Source organism: Anopheles stephensi, chromosome 3 (assembly GCF_013141755.1).
Source record: "Anopheles stephensi strain Indian chromosome 3, UCI_ANSTEP_V1.0, whole genome shotgun sequence".
NCBI classification, from domain to species: domain Eukaryota; kingdom Metazoa; phylum Arthropoda; class Insecta; order Diptera; family Culicidae; genus Anopheles; species Anopheles stephensi.
In genome coordinates this window covers 3,069,100-3,090,266 of record NC_050203.1, presented here as the reverse complement: position 1 = coordinate 3,090,266, position 21,167 = coordinate 3,069,100, and the positions used below count along the sequence as shown (strand labels likewise).

The following is a 21,167-nucleotide window of genomic DNA, read 5'->3' as shown; positions in this document are numbered from 1 at the left end:
AATCGCACTGGCACGTCGCTCATTACGTGAACCTTTAACCCCGGGAGACTTCACCACTACGCCCTCAATCGTGTGGCCTTCAGCTAATTTGGTCCTACCGAGCGCCACACACATACCCACCGGTGCCTGGAAACAACGCATTCCAATTCATCATGTGCCATTGTGATTGCCTCATCCGCCGCACATTGCGTACTGCAGCATCATCATCTTAAGAAGGGTTGTCTTAAGCCACCACCCGGTGGGAACCTCCTGTGAAGGAACCGCATCTCATCTTCTTGCCAGCTGTTAAACGCTGATCAGCCGATCGAGATTTGTAAAACCACCTCCTCGTCCAATTATTCACAGAGAGGATGCTCCTAATCAATCGATCGCGAATTTTGCATCCATTCCAACCTGCATAATGTAGCTCGCACTCCTAACAAGGGCTCGGCTGTGTTCCGAAAAGTGGACCGTAGCTTAAGCTGACCCACTCTGAACAATGGGCAGAGAGAATCGTCCACACCACACCGGAGCTCCACACATGATCATCATCGTCATGCAGCTCCATTCAACCCGATCCGCAGATAATCGGTTTGTTTCAGTTGCAAGAGACTCCGAATGACGCAAAATCGTTATCCGATCGGTCGACGATTCCCGATACAAATCTCTTTCACATTCACGATCATAATTGGTCCTAAACAGGCCGGGCCTAAATTGTCGCGGGTCGCAAGTACACGACTTTCCACTACCGAAACGGTCCAAACGTGAGCTGTTTTCCATATTTCTCCCAGCACTAATCGAGCCAACCTCGTAGTCGACAACCCCGATCAAGATCGTCATCTTCTGCGTCTGCCCTGGGGGACATGCATGGCGCGATCCCACGAGGAAAACTCGGCGCCAACTTCCTGCTTGGGAAATCGTGGCCCACTGTGGGCCCAACTCTCGACGAATGTCTTTCTACGAATCAGACTGTCTCTGTCCGTAGAGTTCGTTGTGAAAGGAATAAAATCTTTAACACCTCACCAGCGTGCAGCCAAACAGCCGAACGGTACAGCATTAGGCTGCGTGATGCAATACGGGAAATTTGTGCACGATCATGTAAACAACAGCTTTTTGGCTCCCGGTTTCCTCCAGCAGGCGTCCGTACGAGCGATCTACAAAACGCAAACACAAGAGGCAATAGAGAAACACTCACACCCCGCAGCGCTCAAGTCGTACAATTTTCGTTTATTGACATTTAAATAATCACACATATCATTTACAACGCGGAATACAAACTCATCGTAACTCATCGAAACTAAATACTGCAGATGGCGCCACTTAACACTCGGGAGCGATCTACATTGCCCTACACACGCGTCAGGTGCGCTTAATTGTATAATGTCGGTACTGTCCGTTTGTCCGGTTGTGATTTAGTGACACAAATTACTACCTGCCTGTCGGTGACAGCTCGCTTATCGGCTCTCGGTCGGGCTCTCCATTCTCTTGCCGGGATCATAGGTTAAAGATCATCTGACATACACACTCCGGGAGGCGTTACATTGAGCCAGTGCGCCAAACAACTTCATCAATAAATACACCGATGCGATACGTGCTGATGCTGGCGGGCCGTGCAGCACATTATGTCAACACTGTTGTTGTGGTGCAGAAAATGAGATGTGTCCTCCATGCCGCTGACGATAATCGATGACGATCGCACTCCGCTGAACAGGGCATGCGCAAACACCGCTCATCATGATCAACTCCTTCAGGTGTCGGTGGTGACGAGTGGTTGGAAGCGTTCGTGAAAATGAGTCAATTTTTTGGCGAGCAAAAGGTGTAAAAGCGATTTATGAACCTGGTTGAAGCTGGCAGCCGGTTACGTAAAGCGCTGTCGGTACGGTTAAGGGCTCGCGCTCGCGGTCTGTAGGTCCTTAGGCGACCACCGAAGCGATAAAGTAGTCGATCGGAGTAGTTTTGGCCGACCGCGTCAATGGGGACACACAGGATCTTCAGGGAACGCCGATAGACGTAATTGAATGCGAGTAAACCACACATTGCCCCTAAAGTGTGCTATAAACGTAAGGCCCACCGGTCCCAGCAGTCCCCGTGCGGATTGCATGAGAACGTCTCGGGTGTACATGCACCGGCGGACGAGATGTGTTGTGAAGTTGCGCACACGAACAATGACGTGTGGTTTGCGTGCCGGGAACCGGATTTTGGAAACCGGTCAAAATGCACAATGATTGGATTTGTTGGTGATTAAGATAAATTAAACTGAGCCCTCTTCTCGCTTGCCGGTGTGCGATTAGCCAACACGAACCCATCCTCCAGAGGTCTGCCGAAGATTTCTCTTTCTCTACGTCCATCTGTCATTGGTGCGTGTTTAGCAGTAATGAGCTTCAATACACTCTCGATCTGTGGCCTTCTTCTAATCTAATCCGGCTCCGATTTCTCAGCTGCCAAAAAGGTTTCGACTACGCTCATATTGCTTCTCCGAAGCAGCGGGGAAGCTAAACGGATAATCGGAATCTCGGAGTGCTCCGGTGGGCGCACTAAAATTTTGGTTAAACGCAATTAGGAAATAACGATCGTGTGCGCTGTTGTTGCAGCCACACGACGGCCGCACGCCATCTTACCCACTGCCTAACCTAAGCCAAAATCGTTCCATTTCCCTTCGAGCCGTTTGCAGCCGTGAATGGGTAGTAATCGGGTGAGGAAATCGGTCATTTTTCCTCATCTCTCATCGGTCGGGTCGGAGTTGCATCTGGGAGAGCGAAGCGACGGTAGCAGTTGTGGAATGTGCGCCTTTGTAACACTGTCTGTCTGGAGCAGCAACGGCGAGATAGAAAAGTTGGAAAACCGAATCGTTTTTCGTGGCTTTTTTTCGTGAACTTGCGGTCTAGCGGGTCTGGATGGTACTTGTTGTTCGATGCCGTTGCCTCCACCCCCGGTTGCTGAATTCGTTCGTTATGGAAAATAATATTGCCTCCACCCCGAATAGCAAAACTGGCGTTTTGACTTAATTGGGCCGATGCGCGTTGGGCACCCTGCCCGACCTCAACAATGCACCACCAAACAATTGCCACAGTTTATGCCGTCGCGGTACGATCAAAGTATTGCGCGATTACCTGCTGAACGGGCCCGCTTAAGCTGGGCTCAAGGAATGTTTGAAGTGTGTTTTGATAAGACCCCCCCTCACACACACACACACACACACACACACACACACACACACACACACCGGGGTCTAGAAATGTTTACGCTCTTTTGGCGTTTGGGCGAAGGTCCCTTGTATAAGGAGTAAGGCTGAAGTAACCATTTTACGGCTTATTAAGATGTTGCATGTAAATATCTGTTCCAAAAGCAAGTGGTCATTCCGATACTGACCCGGGGGGAGGGAAAGGAGGACTTAAAAATGGGTCATCTGCGCATCAACGATACGAACACAACGTACGCTGACGATAAATCATTATTACACGGAGTCGTAAAAGAAGTCCGTTTGCAAATGGCAGACAAATGCAAAAGCTCGCCCTGGCCACTGGACGACAATGGTTGCCTTGAATGAAAAATTGTGCGTAAAATCAATATTTACATTCAGGGCAGCAAAACACTCGACCGTAGGCTCTACCCGCAGCACAATTCACCCCACGGTCAATCACATCGATCAAGCCCGAACAGAAGAACTTAACCGCACTTTCGCCGGACGCACTTCTGCCGCACAATGGGAGATAAATTTGGCAACCGCCAAAACGGCAAGCTTTACATTTTTTTTTGGTTAAGAAAAGAATTTAAATTTTGTTTGCGAAAGTGCGACCGAAGAAACGTTTGCGTATGCAACGTGCCGTGAGAAAACTGGTACATATTCATTAAAATGGGGTTTTGATTTTATTTAATACACACTATTGCAATAAATAGCCACGCTAATCGAGGGAAAGAAGAATGGAACGCGGGGAAGGCAAAATGGTTGGAAGTGGGGGGGAACAGCTTCGTCGTTTAAAAACGTTTTAAATCGCCGAATAAAAACGTCGTTATGGCGTCGTTAGGAAGATGTCTCAATGTATCTGCTGCTGCTCTCTCGCTCTCTCTCGCTCTCTCTTGCTCTCCTCTCTCGCACTATTACTACTTCTACTACTACTACTACTACTTCTGCTGGTACTTGGGCCCTTTCTCCCGTTTACCTCGTCCTTCTTCTTCTTACGGGAACGGCACGGCCGGAACCTTATAATGATAGCCATCGGCATCGAGCGTATGCGACGGGACGACCGAGGACGGTACGGTGAGTCCATTTTCCGGTGCCTCGTAGTTGTAGCCATCGTCGTTCGGGTCAGCTATCCTGGACTGGATCTCTGTCTCGTCGGCGCTCGATTCGGCGACCAGGGTCGTCGTTTCGCTGGAAGAAGTCGCCGGGCGGTACGTGGTGATCGTATCGTTCTGGGTGACCACGGCTCCAGTGGTCGTCGTTGGAGTGAGCAGATCTAGCAGCGATGGCCCAGTAGGTTCGTCCGCCCCTAGCCGTGCCTCCGGTTGCTCTGGTTCCGTTTGCTCCGTCGCCGCAGGGAGATCCGTTGTGGCTAGCGATGAGGCTGCGGTTGTGGTGACAGCGGCAGATGTCGTCGTTGCCTCACTCGTGCCGATCGTAGTCGAAGGTTCATCGTTAATGCGGAGTTCCGGCACAAAATCGGCCTGGCTCGCCACTTGGCTCGTTTCCTGCATCTGATTAATGAGTGCAATCACGGACGAGGCGTCGTCGGCCGGTTCTCCTGTCGCGACGCTGGCCGTGGTGGTCGTTTGCTGTCCTTCCGTCGTCTGCTGTTCGTCTTGCTCTTGTTGCACCAGACTGTCCGCTTCCGGGACAGAGGGCGCAAGTGTCGTCGTGGGTTCTGGAGACTGTGCTGGAACGATGGTCGTGCCGCTACTGCTGCTACCGGTGGTGCTTCCCGTGGTCGTCGAATCATCCGACTCGAATCCACTGCGTACGATGATCGGGAAACCATTGGCATCGCTGTCTGGTGGCAGGTACTCCGGGGCTGAGGTGGAAGCGAGCTCAGTTGAGGTTTGTTGCGTCACAACGCTGGAGACTGTGCCCGTTGCATCGGGATACACTGACGCTTCCGGCAGCTTCGGATAGGGAGCTGGAGTTTCCGTCGGCAGCTGGAACGTGGTAGAGGTTTGAGGTTGCTGTGTGGTCGTCGATGGCGTGCTCGGTTCCTTCGGCACTACCAGCTCCGGGAGCGGTTTCGGGGGAAGATATTCCAGCGAGTTCTTTGCGGTTGTCGTCGTCGTCGGGACGGTGGTCGTGGCGAGCTGATTAATGTCGCTTGGTTGCCCGATCACTTCGTTTATGTTGGTCGGAAGCATCACCTCGGGTTTCTTGTAGCCGTAGCCGTCTTCGTTGTCGAATTCTTGCTGCGTCGAGGAAATCCCATAAGTGGATGGCGCTGGAGTGGTAGTGGTCGTGGTGGTAGGAGCTTGCGTAGTTGTGGTCGTTGTCGTAGTTGTTGTGGTGGTGCTGGTCGTAGTCGACGGAGAACTCGGCGGTGCAACTTTATCAACGTTCGACGACTCTTCACCATCCTCCGGGGGCAGATACTCCGGGGCCTGTGTGGACACCGGGCTGACTAGATTCGAGTCCGGATGGACATCGAGCGGAAAGTCGGGCTTTTGGTAGTCATACCCGGAGCGGTCCTCCAACCGGCGGAACGGCGACGGTTGATTGTCCGGCAGCGGGAACAAGCTGATCTGCGGTAGCAAGGCCTCGATATTTGCTGCATCACCCGTCTTAATTTCGGTCGCAACTGCACCGTTCCCATTAACCGACACCGAGGTACCGATGAAGCTTTGACGCTTCTGCTTGTCGGCAGTCTTCTTCAGCAGATGCGATACGTCCGGCCGGGCAAGGCCGCTGGTCACCAGACAGCCGGCAAGTATGAGAAGTTTCCACATCTAGAAAAATAGAACAGAGCCAAATTGCTGTTAAACACGATCACCGACGAAAGAAGCTATCAACAAGTTCGTTAAAACCCGCTCCAAAACACCAATTTGTCTTGTGACATCGGCGTGGGGAGGCTTAGATTTAAGCACAATCTCACATTGTGCAGGTTGTCGCATTGTGCAAGAGGCCAACCTCACCACTTCAGTTCACCCACTTTTGCTATCGATGAACCGGCGGCGTACGTACGGCATCGGTTGGGCAGAGGATTACCCCCATCTCCAATAAACTAAATCCAACCTGATGTTTTATTTTTAACATGTGGATGCCTTTCACCACAATTAACAAACTCATCTTCAATCTCTCGTCCAGCACCGGCAGCCCACCAGACGGCAGTACACACAGTACGAACTCAGTCACAACATGGCATTATGCAAAAGACAAACAAACCGGGACACCAAACCATTCGTTCAGCACCGACACCTATCGAGAGCGAGAGAGAGAGAGAGAGAGGGGGCGACAATTTTTTTGCCAACATCCAAATCCATGCTCCGTTCCCGATCGTTACCGTCTTAAGCGGATAGTAGCATCTTCGGGATGAGCATTCGCGCCCGTCTCTTTCCCACACAATAAAGATCCTGTGATACTGCAGGTGACAGCAGAGGACCGCGGAGGTAGTAAATCGAATTAAATCCACCAACCACTGCTATCTGACGCCACCGGTCTTGCAATCTTAAAACCTTCGTGATAGACAACCAGCATCTTAAACAGAAGACACTTATGACGAAGATCATGACTCTCTCTCTCTTTCTCTCTCCCACAGGCATTGCTGAAGTACCCGTAGGCTTGTAGCAAATAATGTTCCCCCCAAAACGTTCAATGACATCTGCCAGTGGGATCTTCACATGACTGACTGACTGACTGACTCACTGACTGCCTCGCAGTGTGAGTGTCCGATTGACCGATATGTGAATTAGCATCCTCCAGTCACTGTAGCGCGCGAAAGTAAAACCCAACCGCAATGGATGAATAAGAAAAGTAGGTTTCTAAAACGGTTTTGCCACCTTTTTGCAGCATCCGAACGATCCGATCCGATCGGAGATGAGCTTCCTTTCCAACCCCTCAGCCGGGAGGCTATTGTGTAATGCCCTGGAGATGGGCCAAAACGGCAACAAAACACGGCGGACACTTCACCGGATATTTGAATAGTGATCGCGTGCCCCTGTGCTAAGCTGTTACCGGCGACATTGGAGGATGTGCGTTTAGTGCATTTGCCCGGATTCGGCTGATCAATCTCGATCACGCTAAAGTACGGGAAGATCCGCCGCTCACTCGCCCTGACCAAGATCGGGCGCGCTCCCGTAACAGTTTAGCGGGCAGTTTATTAGCTTGGTGAGATAAAGGCTGACCTTTCCGTGCTGTCATCGTCACTAATTTGGACTGCCATTTGGCAAAGTCGGTCAAATTTGGGCATCGATTTCCTTACGCGCGAAATAAATTAAAACGTAACGGAACAGAATGTCATTCGTGGGGATGCGGTAAAAGATGTTCCAGATGTTGTGCAGCACGGTGTTACCCGCAGCCTTGTCTAACACCGATCGTGGTGGATCGTTGTGAACGGTTCAAACTAATAATGTCATTACCACGGTACACAACATCAGCAGCAGCAGCAGCAGCAGCAGCAAAAAAAGCAGCACCAGAGCAATATTAATGGCTAACATGATTTAATTACCTCAGCGTCGCGTATTTTCGGTTGGGCAGAATGGGCCCCATTTTTCCCCTCTCGAAAATTGAGATGCTCGATGTTCATTATCTCGGCTAATGAACGGTTGAACTTTGGCTTAAAAATGTAAACCCGACCATGATTACGCCTTCTCAAGGTTAGGCAATATTGCACCAGCGTATGATCACGATCGATTAATATCTTTATATCGAAACGTGTTTAGATAATATTTCTTCATCTATTCAAGGTAACATTCCAGCATCTAAATCAGGTGTTCCCGATCGGGGTGACGTTCCTAAACTCCCGCAACTTGAACGCAATCAAATAAAATGCATCCAATTAGACGGAGCTCTAGTCTACCCTTTATTCGGAACCCGTCCGGCTATCTTCATGCGAATATCTTAGGTTTGATTTATGTAACTTTCTTATTGCCTCCCGAGCGGCCTAAACTATCATCACGCCCGCCTAATCTACAGAACAATGATACAAATTGTGGCCCGACATTCGTGCTCGTGCGCACGGTTTCGATTGCATTTCCTAACCCATCCATCCATCCACGTTAAGTATCCGAGTCGCACAGCCACAAAAAAATAGGGGATGTCAGAAGAATAGATCCATAAAATAACGCACAAGAAGAAATCTGTGGGGCGCGAGTGTGTCCGATCACCTCCCCGGAGAAGTAGAAGGTGTCGACGGGACCGTCGGTTCGAGGAAGGAGGCACAACGAGAGACCTTTCGCTTGTGGTCTCTAATGGGAAAATTCGTTTCCCGGCAATGGCCCGAAACAAAACAGTACCTCACAGCCTCCATACAATGCTCCCCGTGGACCAAAAACGGTCATTCACGCACATTAGCTTCACCTTCTCCCGATCGGCCCGCCAACTAGGGCGTCACAGTTTTTCCCTTTCACTGGCTGTGGTCTGCGCCTGCATTTCTAAGCCCCGAAGTCTAAGAAGCGTCCCAAGATGGATGGATGCGCTGCTGCGTCCCATGTGCCTCCGAAACGGGTCAGATCTTTCTTTCGCTCTCATCACCACCATCACATAATCATCATTACCAAACGGCGGCGTGTAAACCGTTTCGAGACTACTTCTTTTTTGTGTGTGGATTAAAAGAGGTACTTCTCGAACGACGATCGATAGTGCCGTAAATATCACCGCCAACTAAGACAACGGCGGTTGCACATGATCAGACGCCGACGATCGCCACCACATCACTCACTCACGCGGGTATCGATTACACACGGGAAGATTCATGCTCTCGATGATCGATCGTACCCGAGCAGCAGAACAATCGTCGAGTGAAAAGGTCTCGGGTGATCGGTCCTTCCTGCCGAGCCTGCCGACTACCTTCTTCCCCGGGGAGGAAGACTTTGCAGAGACATTGCATAACGGGCGAATCGCCGAATGCGCAAACGATCGCCATGGACTTTTGTTTGTGAATAAGCATTCGCCTGCCTGCACTTTCGCCCCGGTGGTGGTTGCGATCTTTGCAAACTGTTTGGCTGATCTTTTACTTTCTCGTCTACCTCGGGGTCTTCAAGAAGCGATGAAATATGTTGGTGGATCTCTGGAGGATCTCTGGAATGCAGCACACAACCCCGAGAAATCTTTCTTCGAGACTTCTCGTATTTCCGACCAACGACAACTGCGGAGATAAATTCCTGGAACTCTGGACGAACACTCACCATGTTTTTATCACGTTGGTTTCTGTAGACGACTGGGTTCTGGTGTGGCGATCGTTAGGTGATCTATCACAAAGTCCTAGGATTTTTCAAGTTACTTCCACCCCAAATGTGTCCCCACAACACTATCACAACCAAATTCTGGTTCACTGATCACTGCACAACCTTAACACCATTCACCAGCACTGATCACGAGCACCCTTTCAACTGTCGACTCTATACAGGGAGAACAGAAAATAGAATAAAATAAATTAATTATCAGGCACACTTGATCTCAATCCCAACGGGGAATCGGCAGAATGAATCCCTAACCTGCTGCCGTGACAGGATCGTTCGTAAAAGAGCCCGTAGCTGATCTGACGGTTCGCACGGCGCGAGTAGCACGAATGAAGCGCAGGACTCATCAATCGACTAGCTTTATATGAGCTTTGCGCTGCCGACCACCCCCCCCCCACGCTACTACTACCGAAAAAGCTATCCCCGATCGCGCACCGCCCTAGCTACCCCCCGCAGATGGAAGGGAAATTGTACTGGCGCATTCTCCTGCCGAAAATGAGATGCCCCTTTAGACGCCCTCGACTCGCGAGGGAGACTAGCCGGCGGAGGGGAGAGGAGCCACGCGCATCGCTGGGGCAGTTGTTCTGCTGCACAGTGGAGAGCCCGAAACCCGAGCGGAATACGGCCCGACTACGGCCGGCAGCTCCGGCAGGGCGCGATAAAACTTTGGAGGGAGGACCTCGAGCTCGAGCTGCCGCTGTAACACACTGGAGCTGCTGCTGAAGAGAAGGAGAGAGAGAGTGAGAGAGAAGGAGACAGAGAGTTGTCTACGTTCTGGTATATTGGCTGCGTGCCAGTGGAGTTTGGCACTTCACTGGGACCTCAGCAAAATCAGCTTCCAACCGATAGCAGCTCTCCGCAAAGCGATCGAGATTACGATATTGTTTGCCCACAACATGTGTCCGAGGATCAATCAATGTAGATCTTCAAAAGCTGTTTTGGAGTTGTTTTCAAAGGGGAGGATCTTTAACGAGGCACTCAGACTCCAGACTTAATCTATTAGGAGATAACAGAGGGCAATTATCGTTCCACAGACAACACATCGCCTGTGCTTCGCCAATTCATTTCCACAATCAGTTCGTGCAGCGCGATGGCCACTCCTGGTCGTCCGAGAGAGCCCCGTATTGAGTTGCAGCAAAATGTCAAACCTTAACATTTGACGGTGGCGCTTCGGCGACACATGCATGAATGTACGGGGGACTTGTCCCGCCCGCACGCCCTCTGTCCCGTAGCGTGGCGTTCCCATAAACAAACATTGCGCGCCTGCATTCCACCAGGACCTGGAGACCCGGTTGGACCCGAACCAGGAAGAAGATGGCAGGCGACGATGCGCCAAACCGCAAGTGATAACTGGCCGCAAAACGGCACAGACCCCCGAAAGCTTGTGCTAGCTATTTCTGTACTCTTCGTGGGGAGCGAGTTACGGTTGGAAAAAGCTAATCAAAAAAAGACCTCAAAAGACTCGACTCGGTCGGACTGTTGTCGTGGAGCTTTTCCATTCATCAGCACGCATCGGTGGCAGATTTTATGATACAAGCCAACCTCGACTTAAGGAGACTTATGGTGACAACCCGGGACGAGTTCTTCTTCTACGGGATGGTTGATTATTATTAGTAGACATTCCGAGATATTGCATTTTTTTTGCAACCCAAGTGTGACTAAATCAACAGTTGCTAGTGCCTGTTAACATCGCTAAAACTGCAACAAAGAATTAAAAATGCTCAACAATGGACATTGAGACAGGTTAGGCTATGCCATTCCGTTTTAGAGCCGTTTTCCACAGAACGGTTCCATAGTGTAGCGGTTATCACGTCTGCTTTACACGCAGAAGGTCTCCAGTTCGATCCTGGATGGAACCAACGAGAGACTTTTTTAATCTAAATTATTAGTCACCATCACGATCCTCATCGCTCGCACTACTATAAGCAGTACCCTCCGTTTATATGCCATAATCAATTATAGCATATTTTTATTGCTCATCACCAATTAATTAAATCGCGCTTCCGGGTTCATTCTGCTCCACTCAGCCACTCAGAATATTAATCTTTAAAACAATCCACACCCAAAAACGTATCAATATTAGTCTTCATAATAGCATCAGCTTCCTCGTCCAGTTTAAATGTCACGCGTGACGTAGATTCTGGTCGATTAAAGGCAAGAATAATGTGGCGAAGAACTCTGTATGCAATTGACCTTCGTCTCAATAGAATTAGGCTAATGGGTGGCTTGGAAAATAAACAGAAAATGTATTTGCGCTTAAGTGGGAATGGATTGATGTCATATTAAAATAAACATTTCACGATGCCAACTGCAACGAACCGGGCCAGCGTGTTACGAGAAGCTCAACGAAACGCTTCCTGCCTCGATGCGGTTTATCTTCATCCCATAACCTTTACGATTTCAGGACATGGCGTCCACACAACGCCCTCGTCTTGCCTCGGGAGAAAACGCTTTCCCTTTGATTTTGGCAACACACTTTAATGCTTCTCGTACGCATGCAAATATGTCTTCAACCTCATTTCAGGCGCGGTGTCCTGCTCGGTTCATATTCCACACTGTTGTGATCGGTCCCTGCGCGATCGTGCCGTATAGTTAAGGTTCTGGTATGCATCACCTACCTTCCTTATGCACACAGATTATGCAACGATGGCGACAAAGTCACACACACACGTGCCACGCTCGGTATGGTTCCGTTCGTCGGAAGACCTCGGCAGGTCTCGGCACCGCTGTTGTATCATCGGAATCCTTTAACGTCTCCTCCGATCCGATGATTTACGGTGCCCATTAAAACAAGGAGTCCGATGGTCTTTTGATGGCCACGGTGAGCGAGCCGGGCAGGGTAAGGAGGCAACCCTTATGCTTCACCACGATCGGTTGACGGAGCTGCCTTTTTTTTGTTTGTTAGTGAAGTCGAAGGCACGATGAATGTGTTTTAATGCGTTTTCGCTCGCTTTTGTTTCATCCACTTAGGAGTGACATACAAATCATACTTTTCACACCCCGTGTGCCGTGTGCGGACAGGCGAATGCTGATCGATTGAATTGTTCACAGTAATTGGAACGAGGATCATTCGAATGGACGAGCGTGACAGCCGCCTATTACATACTGATCGTCATAATACTTTGCCGCGCTTTGTGACGCTTTTGGCACCTGGAGGAGATCCTGGTTGCTGGTGTGAGAACCGTTTATCTGGGATATTTTAATTAAATCAACACATTCGATGACACATTCCTGCGCTGTGCGCCATTCGTCAGCCAATCAACGTTCTAATCTAATCAAACGCATCATCGCGATGCATTATTCTAGCGTCTTGGAGTAATTGGACCGAACACCTACACATCCGCCATGACATCTGGCACCTTTGCTGAGCTCATGAACACCATCATTCACTCATTCGCTTCCCATGATCATCAACGATCGCACCATCCAAATACCAGGATGCCTTAAACGTCACCCCGTCAAGCCGCTTCATCTGCTTCCGATAATGAGTCAATCAGCTCGCTCTAGGGTGCGATCTCACCGACAAGAGAAAACCCTTGCCCTTCACTTTGGTGCGATTGGTTTACGTGTAGGATGTATGCACATCCTCCCACAGAACAACCAAACCAACATCCGACCCCGCATTAGCCCTGACCGCTAGCAGAGTGGAAAGTTGAACCAGCAGTGCACAAGGTAACCCGGCCGATCGGAAAACGGCCCAGCTTCAATCCCTTTAAGGGTGACAGTTTTATCGTCCCAATAAGCATCCGCCAAGGGCAAACTCACACCTCTCGAATGTCGGAAAGCAAGCGCGACACTGTCGTGTTTGTTTCGCTCCACTTGTAACATCGAAACATCCAAACACTTTTATGGAAATTTCGCTGTTTGACTTCTCTCTCTCGGAGGCAGATGCGCTCCGGGCCGCGGTAGGTCACCAACCACCACCACCACCAAAATCCTTGCATCGCGTAACGAACCCGAGTCTGTGACTTTGCCGTCCCGTTTCGTGCATAATTAGCCTCTGCTCGATGCATGGACGTACGGACGAATGTAGGTCTACTCCTCTGTGCTATCTGTAGCGGAATAGCCCGCTTATCGGCATCCTTTGGTGTGAAGTAGAGGTAACATCACCTTTTGCAGGAGGATTTCGCGTACCACCTGGGTGTACCTTTCACTCCTCGGCAGAAAGGTCTGAAAATCTGTCTGAATGATGTTGCTCAATGAACCGTATTGATCAGCGGTAAGTTTGTCGCTCATTACACAGCTCTTGACAGGAGCGTCCAATTCCAGCGAGTGGAGCAATTAAATGTCAATAAGGTGAAGTATTTCTTGCGTGAGAATTTAACACTCCGACGAATTGGGTATACTGCTCAAGTGCATAATTCTAGCGCCTTGTAGCATAATAATGTCATTAAACTTGACTCCAGTGCGCTTCAGATGACTGGACCCGCAAGTATCTCCCTTAAGGTCGTCCCCGTTTTCAGCGATCGGCCAGAGGGACATCAGCTTGTAGCAGCGGGCAGGCCCTTGCGAGAGCAAACAAAGCAATTATTGCTCACTGCTGATGTACGAGGGCGCGTGCTGTCACAATGTACGAGCCCTGCAGTCCTAGTTACGGCTCAATATCCACCGCACTCGATACCGCTCGATGACCTTATGCTTGAAGATGCGCTGCTCATCGGCGCACGATGAGGATACGCGCCATACTTGATGGGAGCCCTTCGCCCGATATCGATACCCATTTTGTAAGGCGCACAAAAATGGGACACGTTCCGCCCGTTTCGGAGACAGCGAGTGAGCGCGAGAGAGCCTGCCGACAACGTCTGTCACGTCACACCGAAAAGGCCATCACTGGACGACGCATGGACGCATTTTCCGCCGTGGCTAGGCCATAAACTTCCCCACGTCGCAAGCTGACGGGGTGGTCTATCTAAAACGCATTCGAGAGGTTAGTCGGCTCACGATCGGGAAGTCCATCGACGGACGGACACGTAACCGTGTGGCCGCGTATGTCCCGCCGTTTCGTTGCAGTTTTTTCGCATGCTGCCCCGGCGAGGAGCGCAAGCAGCATAACTTTTTTAGCATAAGATGAATAGTAATCATCCCACACGACGGTGGAAAAAGCACGACCCGGAACGCCGCCGGTACGCCCAAAAACGCCGTTCCCCAAACGTGTGCCGGCCGGACAATGGGCTCTAGCGCGGTACGGATAGATGAGATTATATCATCGGATTCGGGGACCGGTGTCACAGAAGACGAAGAAGATTCCACCGAAGTGAAGCGAAAATTGCGCACTATGCTAATGAGCCATATTTTTAAAATGTAACATATTGGAACCGATGACCGAAACGGGCCGAATCGTTTGAAGGGAAACGTTGCGTCGGAAACAGCTTACCGGAGTCCTTTGGCGCACAGGTGGGAAACGAACGAGCACAAAAGTCTCTCCCATGGCATCGGGACACCCCCCCCCCCCCCCCCCCCCCGACAGATCGCTAGATCTATCATTATTAGGACAAAATGTACACCGGACAAGCGCTTCTATTATTTTACGTAATTCAAGTTCATTGGGTGCAGAAGGCGTTCAGTCGAAATTAATGCGTCTGGAATGTTTGTTTGTGGATCGGTCCGTCGCGATCGGTGTCCAAAGTGCTATTTACCCCGATGTACCAATGTACCGAACCAATAAATTAGCAATGACCCTTCGGGGTAGGCTGAGCCCATCTCCTTCACAGTGGGGTTTTTTGTTGTTGTGAGCATTAACTTCGGGGGTTGTTGGTTCTATAGCTATGGGGCCACACCTCGTGTAGGAGCTGTACGTTCCTTGTGTACAGCATGTCTCGTGCAGAGTATGTTAAATTTAGACGTTCAAACTTTCCAATCAATAATCCACCATCAGTGTTAAACTAGACAAACGATGGATTAAATAAGCCGTAGCGATAAAAACACATAATCAAACATCCGAATGATAACCACGTGATAAAGCTTCATGAAAACGTGGCAGACTTTGAACATGTCGATGGCAGTTAGATCATTGATATAACAGTATGCAGCTAATCGTGATATTTCTTTCATAGCGAGATGAGGGATAATTTGAGATTAATTTTGACTAAGTATAATTATAAAATTTAATCGACAAAAACCGATTCTTATAAATGGTTGAGACACGTGTTTTGTTCGTAGAACATCCAATTTAACGAAAGTCCGTTGTTCAATACATGTTGCTTCCTTAATTCCTATTTATAGCCATTCGGAGTCTTAGAAAGACCAATAAAAATGAAAGGCAGCAAGTAAAGCAGTATACATAAATAATTTGGGATTTTAATTCAAAAATTGTACATTCAAAAATAACGAGTTTTTATTGTAAATAGCGATTTGACACGAAGCGGATCGCTATAAAGGAGGTTCTGCCATAAAGGTCGTTTTGACGTTTACAGAGTTGCTATAAAAGAACTATTCATTTTATTTTTACATCGATCATAATTAATGAACCTTTGAAACTGGTATTATAATAATTTAACTAAGCACTAAAAGTAAAATCCCATATTGTGAAATGATATATTCCGCAGCATTTATCGCTCCATCCACGTCTCAACACAACAAACCCCAATCAAGATGGCGGCGCAGAACAATCGCCATCTGACATCACCTGCGCTGCTGTCACCATTCACGGCATTCACGTACGTGGTGTTGGTAGGTTTTTGTGATTATGGTCGAGGTTTTCTTCTTTGGCGTGCGCATACACCTGAAACCCAAATACAAGTGATCGGCATCCAGGCACACCGTTCAATGGAATATTTCCACGGGATTGTTAAACGAGTGAATCAACTGCGATACCGACGGACAACCAGTGTAGTGTGCCTTTAAATCCGTTCCTAGCTCGTTCGCAACGTGCGGAAAGTAGCCTCGGCCCCGACAAAAGCCTAGCCGAACCACAAAACACGGCCCAGCGATGGGCGGGCAGAAATTTCAGTACGACGAGAGTGGTGGAACCTTCTTCTACTTTATACTCTCGTTTCTGGCACTGATCCTGGTGCCGACCACGTTCTACTTTTGGCCACGGAAGAAAAAGGAAGGTAAGAAACGGACCGCCGTGTTCCGGGGAGAAGATTTTCCCCGGATTCAATCTGTTGATTGCATTGACGGCATTGTGAGTGCGTGCGTGCGTGTTGGCAGCAGCACGGCGGGCCTACACGTCGTCGGGTTTTGGTGAGCTGTCAAAAAACCGGGCCAACGCGAAGTACAGTTACTTGACTTGTTTTCTTTTCTTTTCCTTTCCGCTTGAGCACTCCGTTTGCTGTTGCTTTATCCCTGTGTCTCTCGCCCACTCTCCCCTAGTCGGGCACGGCACAAGACGTGTCTGGCGAGGTAAGGGAAGAAGGACAAGAATGTTGATGGCACGGCGCCCGTACAGCACCCACTTTCTCTAATGGCAACTTTACGTGCAAAAGGGAAATCTTTTCTCCACGACTTCCTTGATCGTCGATGACGAGAAGCCCAGAAGAACCTTGAGCGAAACATTTGTGTAAACACACAGCACAAAATCATTCGAAAATTAACGCTTTTCGTAGTGTGTTCTTCAAGCCTCTTACTTGGATTTGAACCACCGCGCACATGGTTTAATTTACCATAGCGACATCAAAGCCTACTCTTCTAGATGCTTACGTGGGTTCCCCCCAGGTTCTTTGCCAGTGTGGTTCACCACGATAGCAAACACAATCGTTGTACCGTTTAATAATGTCACGCTAGTTTGAGCCAGTGCGACAAACTTAAACATGTCGCAGTAAATTGCAGCAGCCCGTGCTCAGTTCCGCTAGCACGGCCCTTCCAGCTTCTTATCATTTATTTATCCGGAACACAGCAAATAAACACGCCTTACCTCACTTTCCGTTCCGTAGATCCCACCACAAAGGAGGAAAATTGTTACTGTGAAGGATGCGTGCGGAAACGAGTCACCATGGAACATTCCGACCCGTACAAGGGCACCAAGGAGCTGCTGGTGAAGCTGTCGATCGTGGCCGGCTGGTTGCTGCTCGCGTTCCTCACCTACAAGGTGTCCCAGTTCGATTACGAAATGTCCAACTTTGATCCGTACGAGATTCTGGGCGTCCCGCTCGGTTCGTCCCAGAAGGACATAAAGAAAGCTTACCGAACGCTCTCCGTCATTCTGCATCCGGACAAGGAAACGGGTGACGAGAAAGCGTTCATGAAGCTTACGAAAGCGTACCAAGCGTTGACGGACGATGAGGCGCGGAAGAACTGGGAAAAGTACGGCAACCCGGACGGTCCTGGTGCGACGTCGTTCGGCATTGCGCTGCCTTCTTGGATCGTTGAGAAGGAAAACTCGGTATGGGTGCTTGGATTGTATGCGCTAGTGTTTATGGTGGCGTTGCCGATCGTCGTCGGCACTTGGTGGTACCGGTCGATCCGTTACAGTGGCGATAAGGTGCTGCTGGATACGACGAACATGTACTGGTACTTTTTCCACAAAACGCCCCACATGGCGGTGAAGCGCGTGATCATGATACTGGCGGCTAGTTTTGAGTTTGAGAAGCGTCACAACAATCAGGTGATCGAGCGGCCGTCGGACAATGTGGAGGTTCCGGCGCTGATTCGTGAGCTGCCTTATTTGAACGAGAAATGCAAGGAATTGCCGTTTGCGAGAAGCTACTCGCTGAAGGCACGTGCGATTTTGCACGCGCATCTGTCACGGATCGCGCTGAATCCGGCAACGTTGGAGATTGATCGTCAGCTGATCGTACGCAAGTGTCCCTATCTGATCCAGGAGATGGTGAGCTGTGTCAGCCATCTGATTATGCTGGCTTATGCGAGAAAGAGTAAGCTTTTTTTGTGACGCGTAAAGCTTCTCAGTACTATTGGGAATAATTTTCTCGTTTATTGTCCATTCCAGTTCAGCGTCTTCCGGCGATTGAAACGATCGAAAACTGTATGAAGCTGTCGCCGATGGTTATCCAGGGTCTGCGCGAATCGGAACACCCGCTGATGCAGCTACCCCACATGACGAAGGAACTGCGCGCCCACCTGGCCCGTCGATTCAACACGCGCAATCTGCAACAGTTGGCCCAGCTGAAGCCGGAACAGCGACGATCCGCCCTGCGCAGTCTGAACGACGAACAGTACAGCAACGCGGTGAAGGTGCTCGGCCATCTTCCGCTCATCGATTTCAGCATCAAGTGTGAGGTGGTGGATGATGAGAACTCTAACGTGGTAACGGCCGGTGCGATCGTCACGGTGACGGTGGAGCTGGTGCGACGCAGCATGTCGGAATTGTTTGGTGACACAACCGCAAAGGAAAAGCAAGGAATTACGTACGTACCTCCTCCACCTGTGCGATGGAAGTAATACGAGCCGACTTTTGAGCTAATTTCTTTTCACCTTTAACTTGCAGGGAAAGCACCGAAAACGGAGACACCGGCGATGGCGACGCGGACGGTGAACTGGAAGCGACCGACGATCAGAAGCAGGATGTGAAGGTGAAAAAACCGCCCGGCTGGCAACCAAAATCCGCCAAGGGACACAAGGGCAAAGCTAAGGCGGCCGGTGCCAAACCACACAACCGGAAGCTGGCAGCAGCGGCCGCGGCGGCTGCGGCGGCTAGTGCGGCTGCTGCTGCGGCGGCGGCAGCAGCGGCTGCGGCAACTGCAGCATCTGCCGATTCAACGACCCCACAGGCCACGGCCACGGGTGAGAAGACAAAGGTAGGTTTCGGCACACAACCATCAGGCATGCGGCCAAACTCGAAACTCTAAATCGCTTCAACACGATCTGTTTTTCCAACAGTCTGGTAAGAGTGGTGAGAAGAAATCAGCAGGCGGCGGCGGTGAGGAGGATGATTCTGCGGACGGAGACAGTGGCGCGGAAAGCGACAATGATGCCAGCGAGGCAGCAGCGGACGATGATGACGAGTGGGAAAAGTAAGCATTTGCGGTCAACAACGACTTATCGGTAGATTGTAACGAATTCGGGGCTTTTTCTTTCCTTTAGGTTCCAGCAGAAGATAAACAAACGAGAAAAGCTGGAAGGTCGATCGAAGGTGTCCCATCCCGTTCACTGTCCACTGTTTCCTGAGGTAAGAGAGAGAGAGAGAGAGAGCGAGAGAGCGTGGATTTTCGCTTCCGAATTAGAGTTGCTGAATGCGGTATTATCCTTGTCCTTGCAGGAAAAGCATGAATACTGGTGGACGTACATCTGTGACCGGAAGTCACACACGCTCCTAACCGTGCCGTACCACGTGACGAATCTGATCCATCGCGAAGAGGTTCAGCTGAAGTTTACCGCACCGAAATGGGCCGGCATGTACGTGTTTACCGTGTGTCTCCGTTCCGATTCGTACATCGGCATGGACCAGCAGCTCGATCTGAAGCTGGACGTGAAGGATCCGGCCGCCATCCCGACGGAACACCCGCAGTGGGACATCAGCGAGTCGGAATCGGACCACAACGAGATGCAGGCGAACGATAGCGAATTCACCACCGACTCATCGGACGGCGAGGATGAGGAATCGCGAAAACGAACGGACTGAGCGCGCGGATCGGCGGCGTGGTAGTTTTCCGTTGCTTTCTTCGTCTGGTTAAGGGTGGCAGGGACACTGAGACGAACACAGGGACACACGCATACACACACACAGGACACAGAGAGACAGTAGTAACACTTTCTCGTTCTCGTCAGGAAACGGGTCAAGAAGCTCGCGCGACATTCATCAACTCCTTTACACGTGACGTTAGTTAAGGTGCCTCTCCCCATCTCCCCATTTTCTACTGCTAACCGTTCTTTGTTTTTACCAAACTACAAAATATTGTCCTGTACAACTGAAGCTCTTAAAAGTTTCAAAAACGGGAGCGAGTGTATGCTCCGTTGCTACTACTCTGGGGGAAGGTGGACTGATGCAAGTGGAGGAAGCAGAAAACGAGGAATTGTGGGCAAGCTAGAGAGTGAGTGAGTGCGAGAGCAAAAATGGATACAATATTGCAAAAGGAAAATGGGAAAAGATTGTTTATATTTGTGTTCCTGTGGAATAATGTGGTACGGTGAAATAATGGCACCCTTTGGGTAGAATAATTAGAGGGAGAGAGAGAGAGAGAGATAGAAAGAAGAAAATATACAAAACTGTGCGAAATATACTGCTTAAAGTTGTTTTCTCTTTTGTTTTGAGAAAATTAGATAAAATATAATTTAAAAAAGGAAGAAAATCGCCCAGTAGGTGGAATCGAACCACTTCGACGCTAATCGACTACAGATTTGAAGTCTGCACTCCGGACCACCGAAGTTCGACTGGGCATTCAGCCGGCCGCTCAGAAGAGTATATACACCAGAGCGCAAATGTTTTGCTTCTAGCGATGCACAACACACGTGCGACTGTTGTGGGGTTCCGTTGTGATTTTTAAAAATTCAGTTATAATCGATCGACGCTTGGCGACCGGTTTTGTGTACAAGAAATGTTGACTTACCTTACCAAATCATAGCGACGGAGGCCTGTGCTCTTGGCCTACTGCAGAAATGCTAAGATGGCTGATTTTCATAACGTGACCAACCTCACAGAGGCCTTGCAAATTTTACGCACTGCGTACTAGAGATCTTCTGTTGGAGGCCCGTCACTAGCGCCATATTGGACGCAGCACATGGACACTCCTTTACAGGCAAATGATTCTGAAAGCTTTTGCGAGCAAGATTTGGACATTCAAGGACCAACACACACTTTCCATTCAAACCATGCTTTATCGACGCCAATTTTCAGCCATTTTATTTCACCTTACACACACACAACGGCAACCAACGCACCAACAACACTGTCATCACTCCGCCAAACGCCAACCTCA

At 49.8% G+C, this 21,167-nt stretch overlaps 2 protein-coding genes and 2 non-coding genes across 4 annotated transcripts; 2 read left to right on the top strand and 2 right to left on the bottom strand.

The window, feature by feature from the left end:
* Nucleotides 1-3,823: 3,823 nt before the first annotated feature.
* Nucleotides 3,824-9,696, bottom strand: LOC118509109 (mucin-5AC-like). Its single transcript, XM_036049278.1, has 3 exons — nt 9,610-9,696; nt 9,301-9,513; nt 3,824-5,904 (listed from the first exon to the last, which is right to left on the bottom strand). Exons 2-3 carry the CDS (start codon nt 9,301-9,303, stop codon nt 4,156-4,158), a joined length of 1,752 nt encoding a protein of 583 aa, XP_035905171.1. The 5' UTR covers nt 9,304-9,513; nt 9,610-9,696; the 3' UTR covers nt 3,824-4,155.
* Nucleotides 9,697-11,140: 1,444 nt separating this feature from the next.
* On the top strand, nt 11,141-11,213 carry Trnav-uac. The gene has a single exon. It is a non-coding gene; the product is annotated as a tRNA-Val (tRNA).
* A 4,787-nt stretch (nt 11,214-16,000) lies between these two features.
* Nucleotides 16,001-20,471, top strand: LOC118509108 (translocation protein SEC63 homolog). Its single transcript, XM_036049277.1, has 7 exons — nt 16,001-16,406; nt 17,229-18,167; nt 18,242-18,659; nt 18,740-19,049; nt 19,132-19,265; nt 19,336-19,420; nt 19,511-20,471. The coding sequence occupies exons 1-7, from the start codon at nt 16,283-16,285 to the stop codon at nt 19,871-19,873; spliced, it is 2,373 nt and encodes a 790-aa protein (XP_035905170.1). The 5' UTR covers nt 16,001-16,282; the 3' UTR covers nt 19,874-20,471.
* A 70-nt stretch (nt 20,472-20,541) lies between these two features.
* On the bottom strand, nt 20,542-20,628 carry Trnastop-uca. Its single transcript has one exon. It is a non-coding gene; the product is annotated as a tRNA-Sec (tRNA).
* Nucleotides 20,629-21,167: the final 539 nt, after the last annotated feature.

What these genes read in the sequence shown, in the direction of transcription:
- LOC118509108 (XM_036049277.1), top strand. Translation starts at nt 16,283, where the DNA reads ATGGGCGGGCAGAAATTTCAGTACGACGAGAGTGGTGGAACCTTCTTC. An exon ending in GATGATGACGAGTGGGAAAA is followed by an intron (nt 19,266 to 19,335) that starts GTAAGCATTTGC and finishes TCTTTCCTTTAG; the next exon opens with GTTCCAGCAGAAGATAAACA. An exon ending in ACTGTCCACTGTTTCCTGAG is followed by an intron (nt 19,421 to 19,510) that starts GTAAGAGAGAGA and finishes TTGTCCTTGCAG; the next exon opens with GAAAAGCATGAATACTGGTG.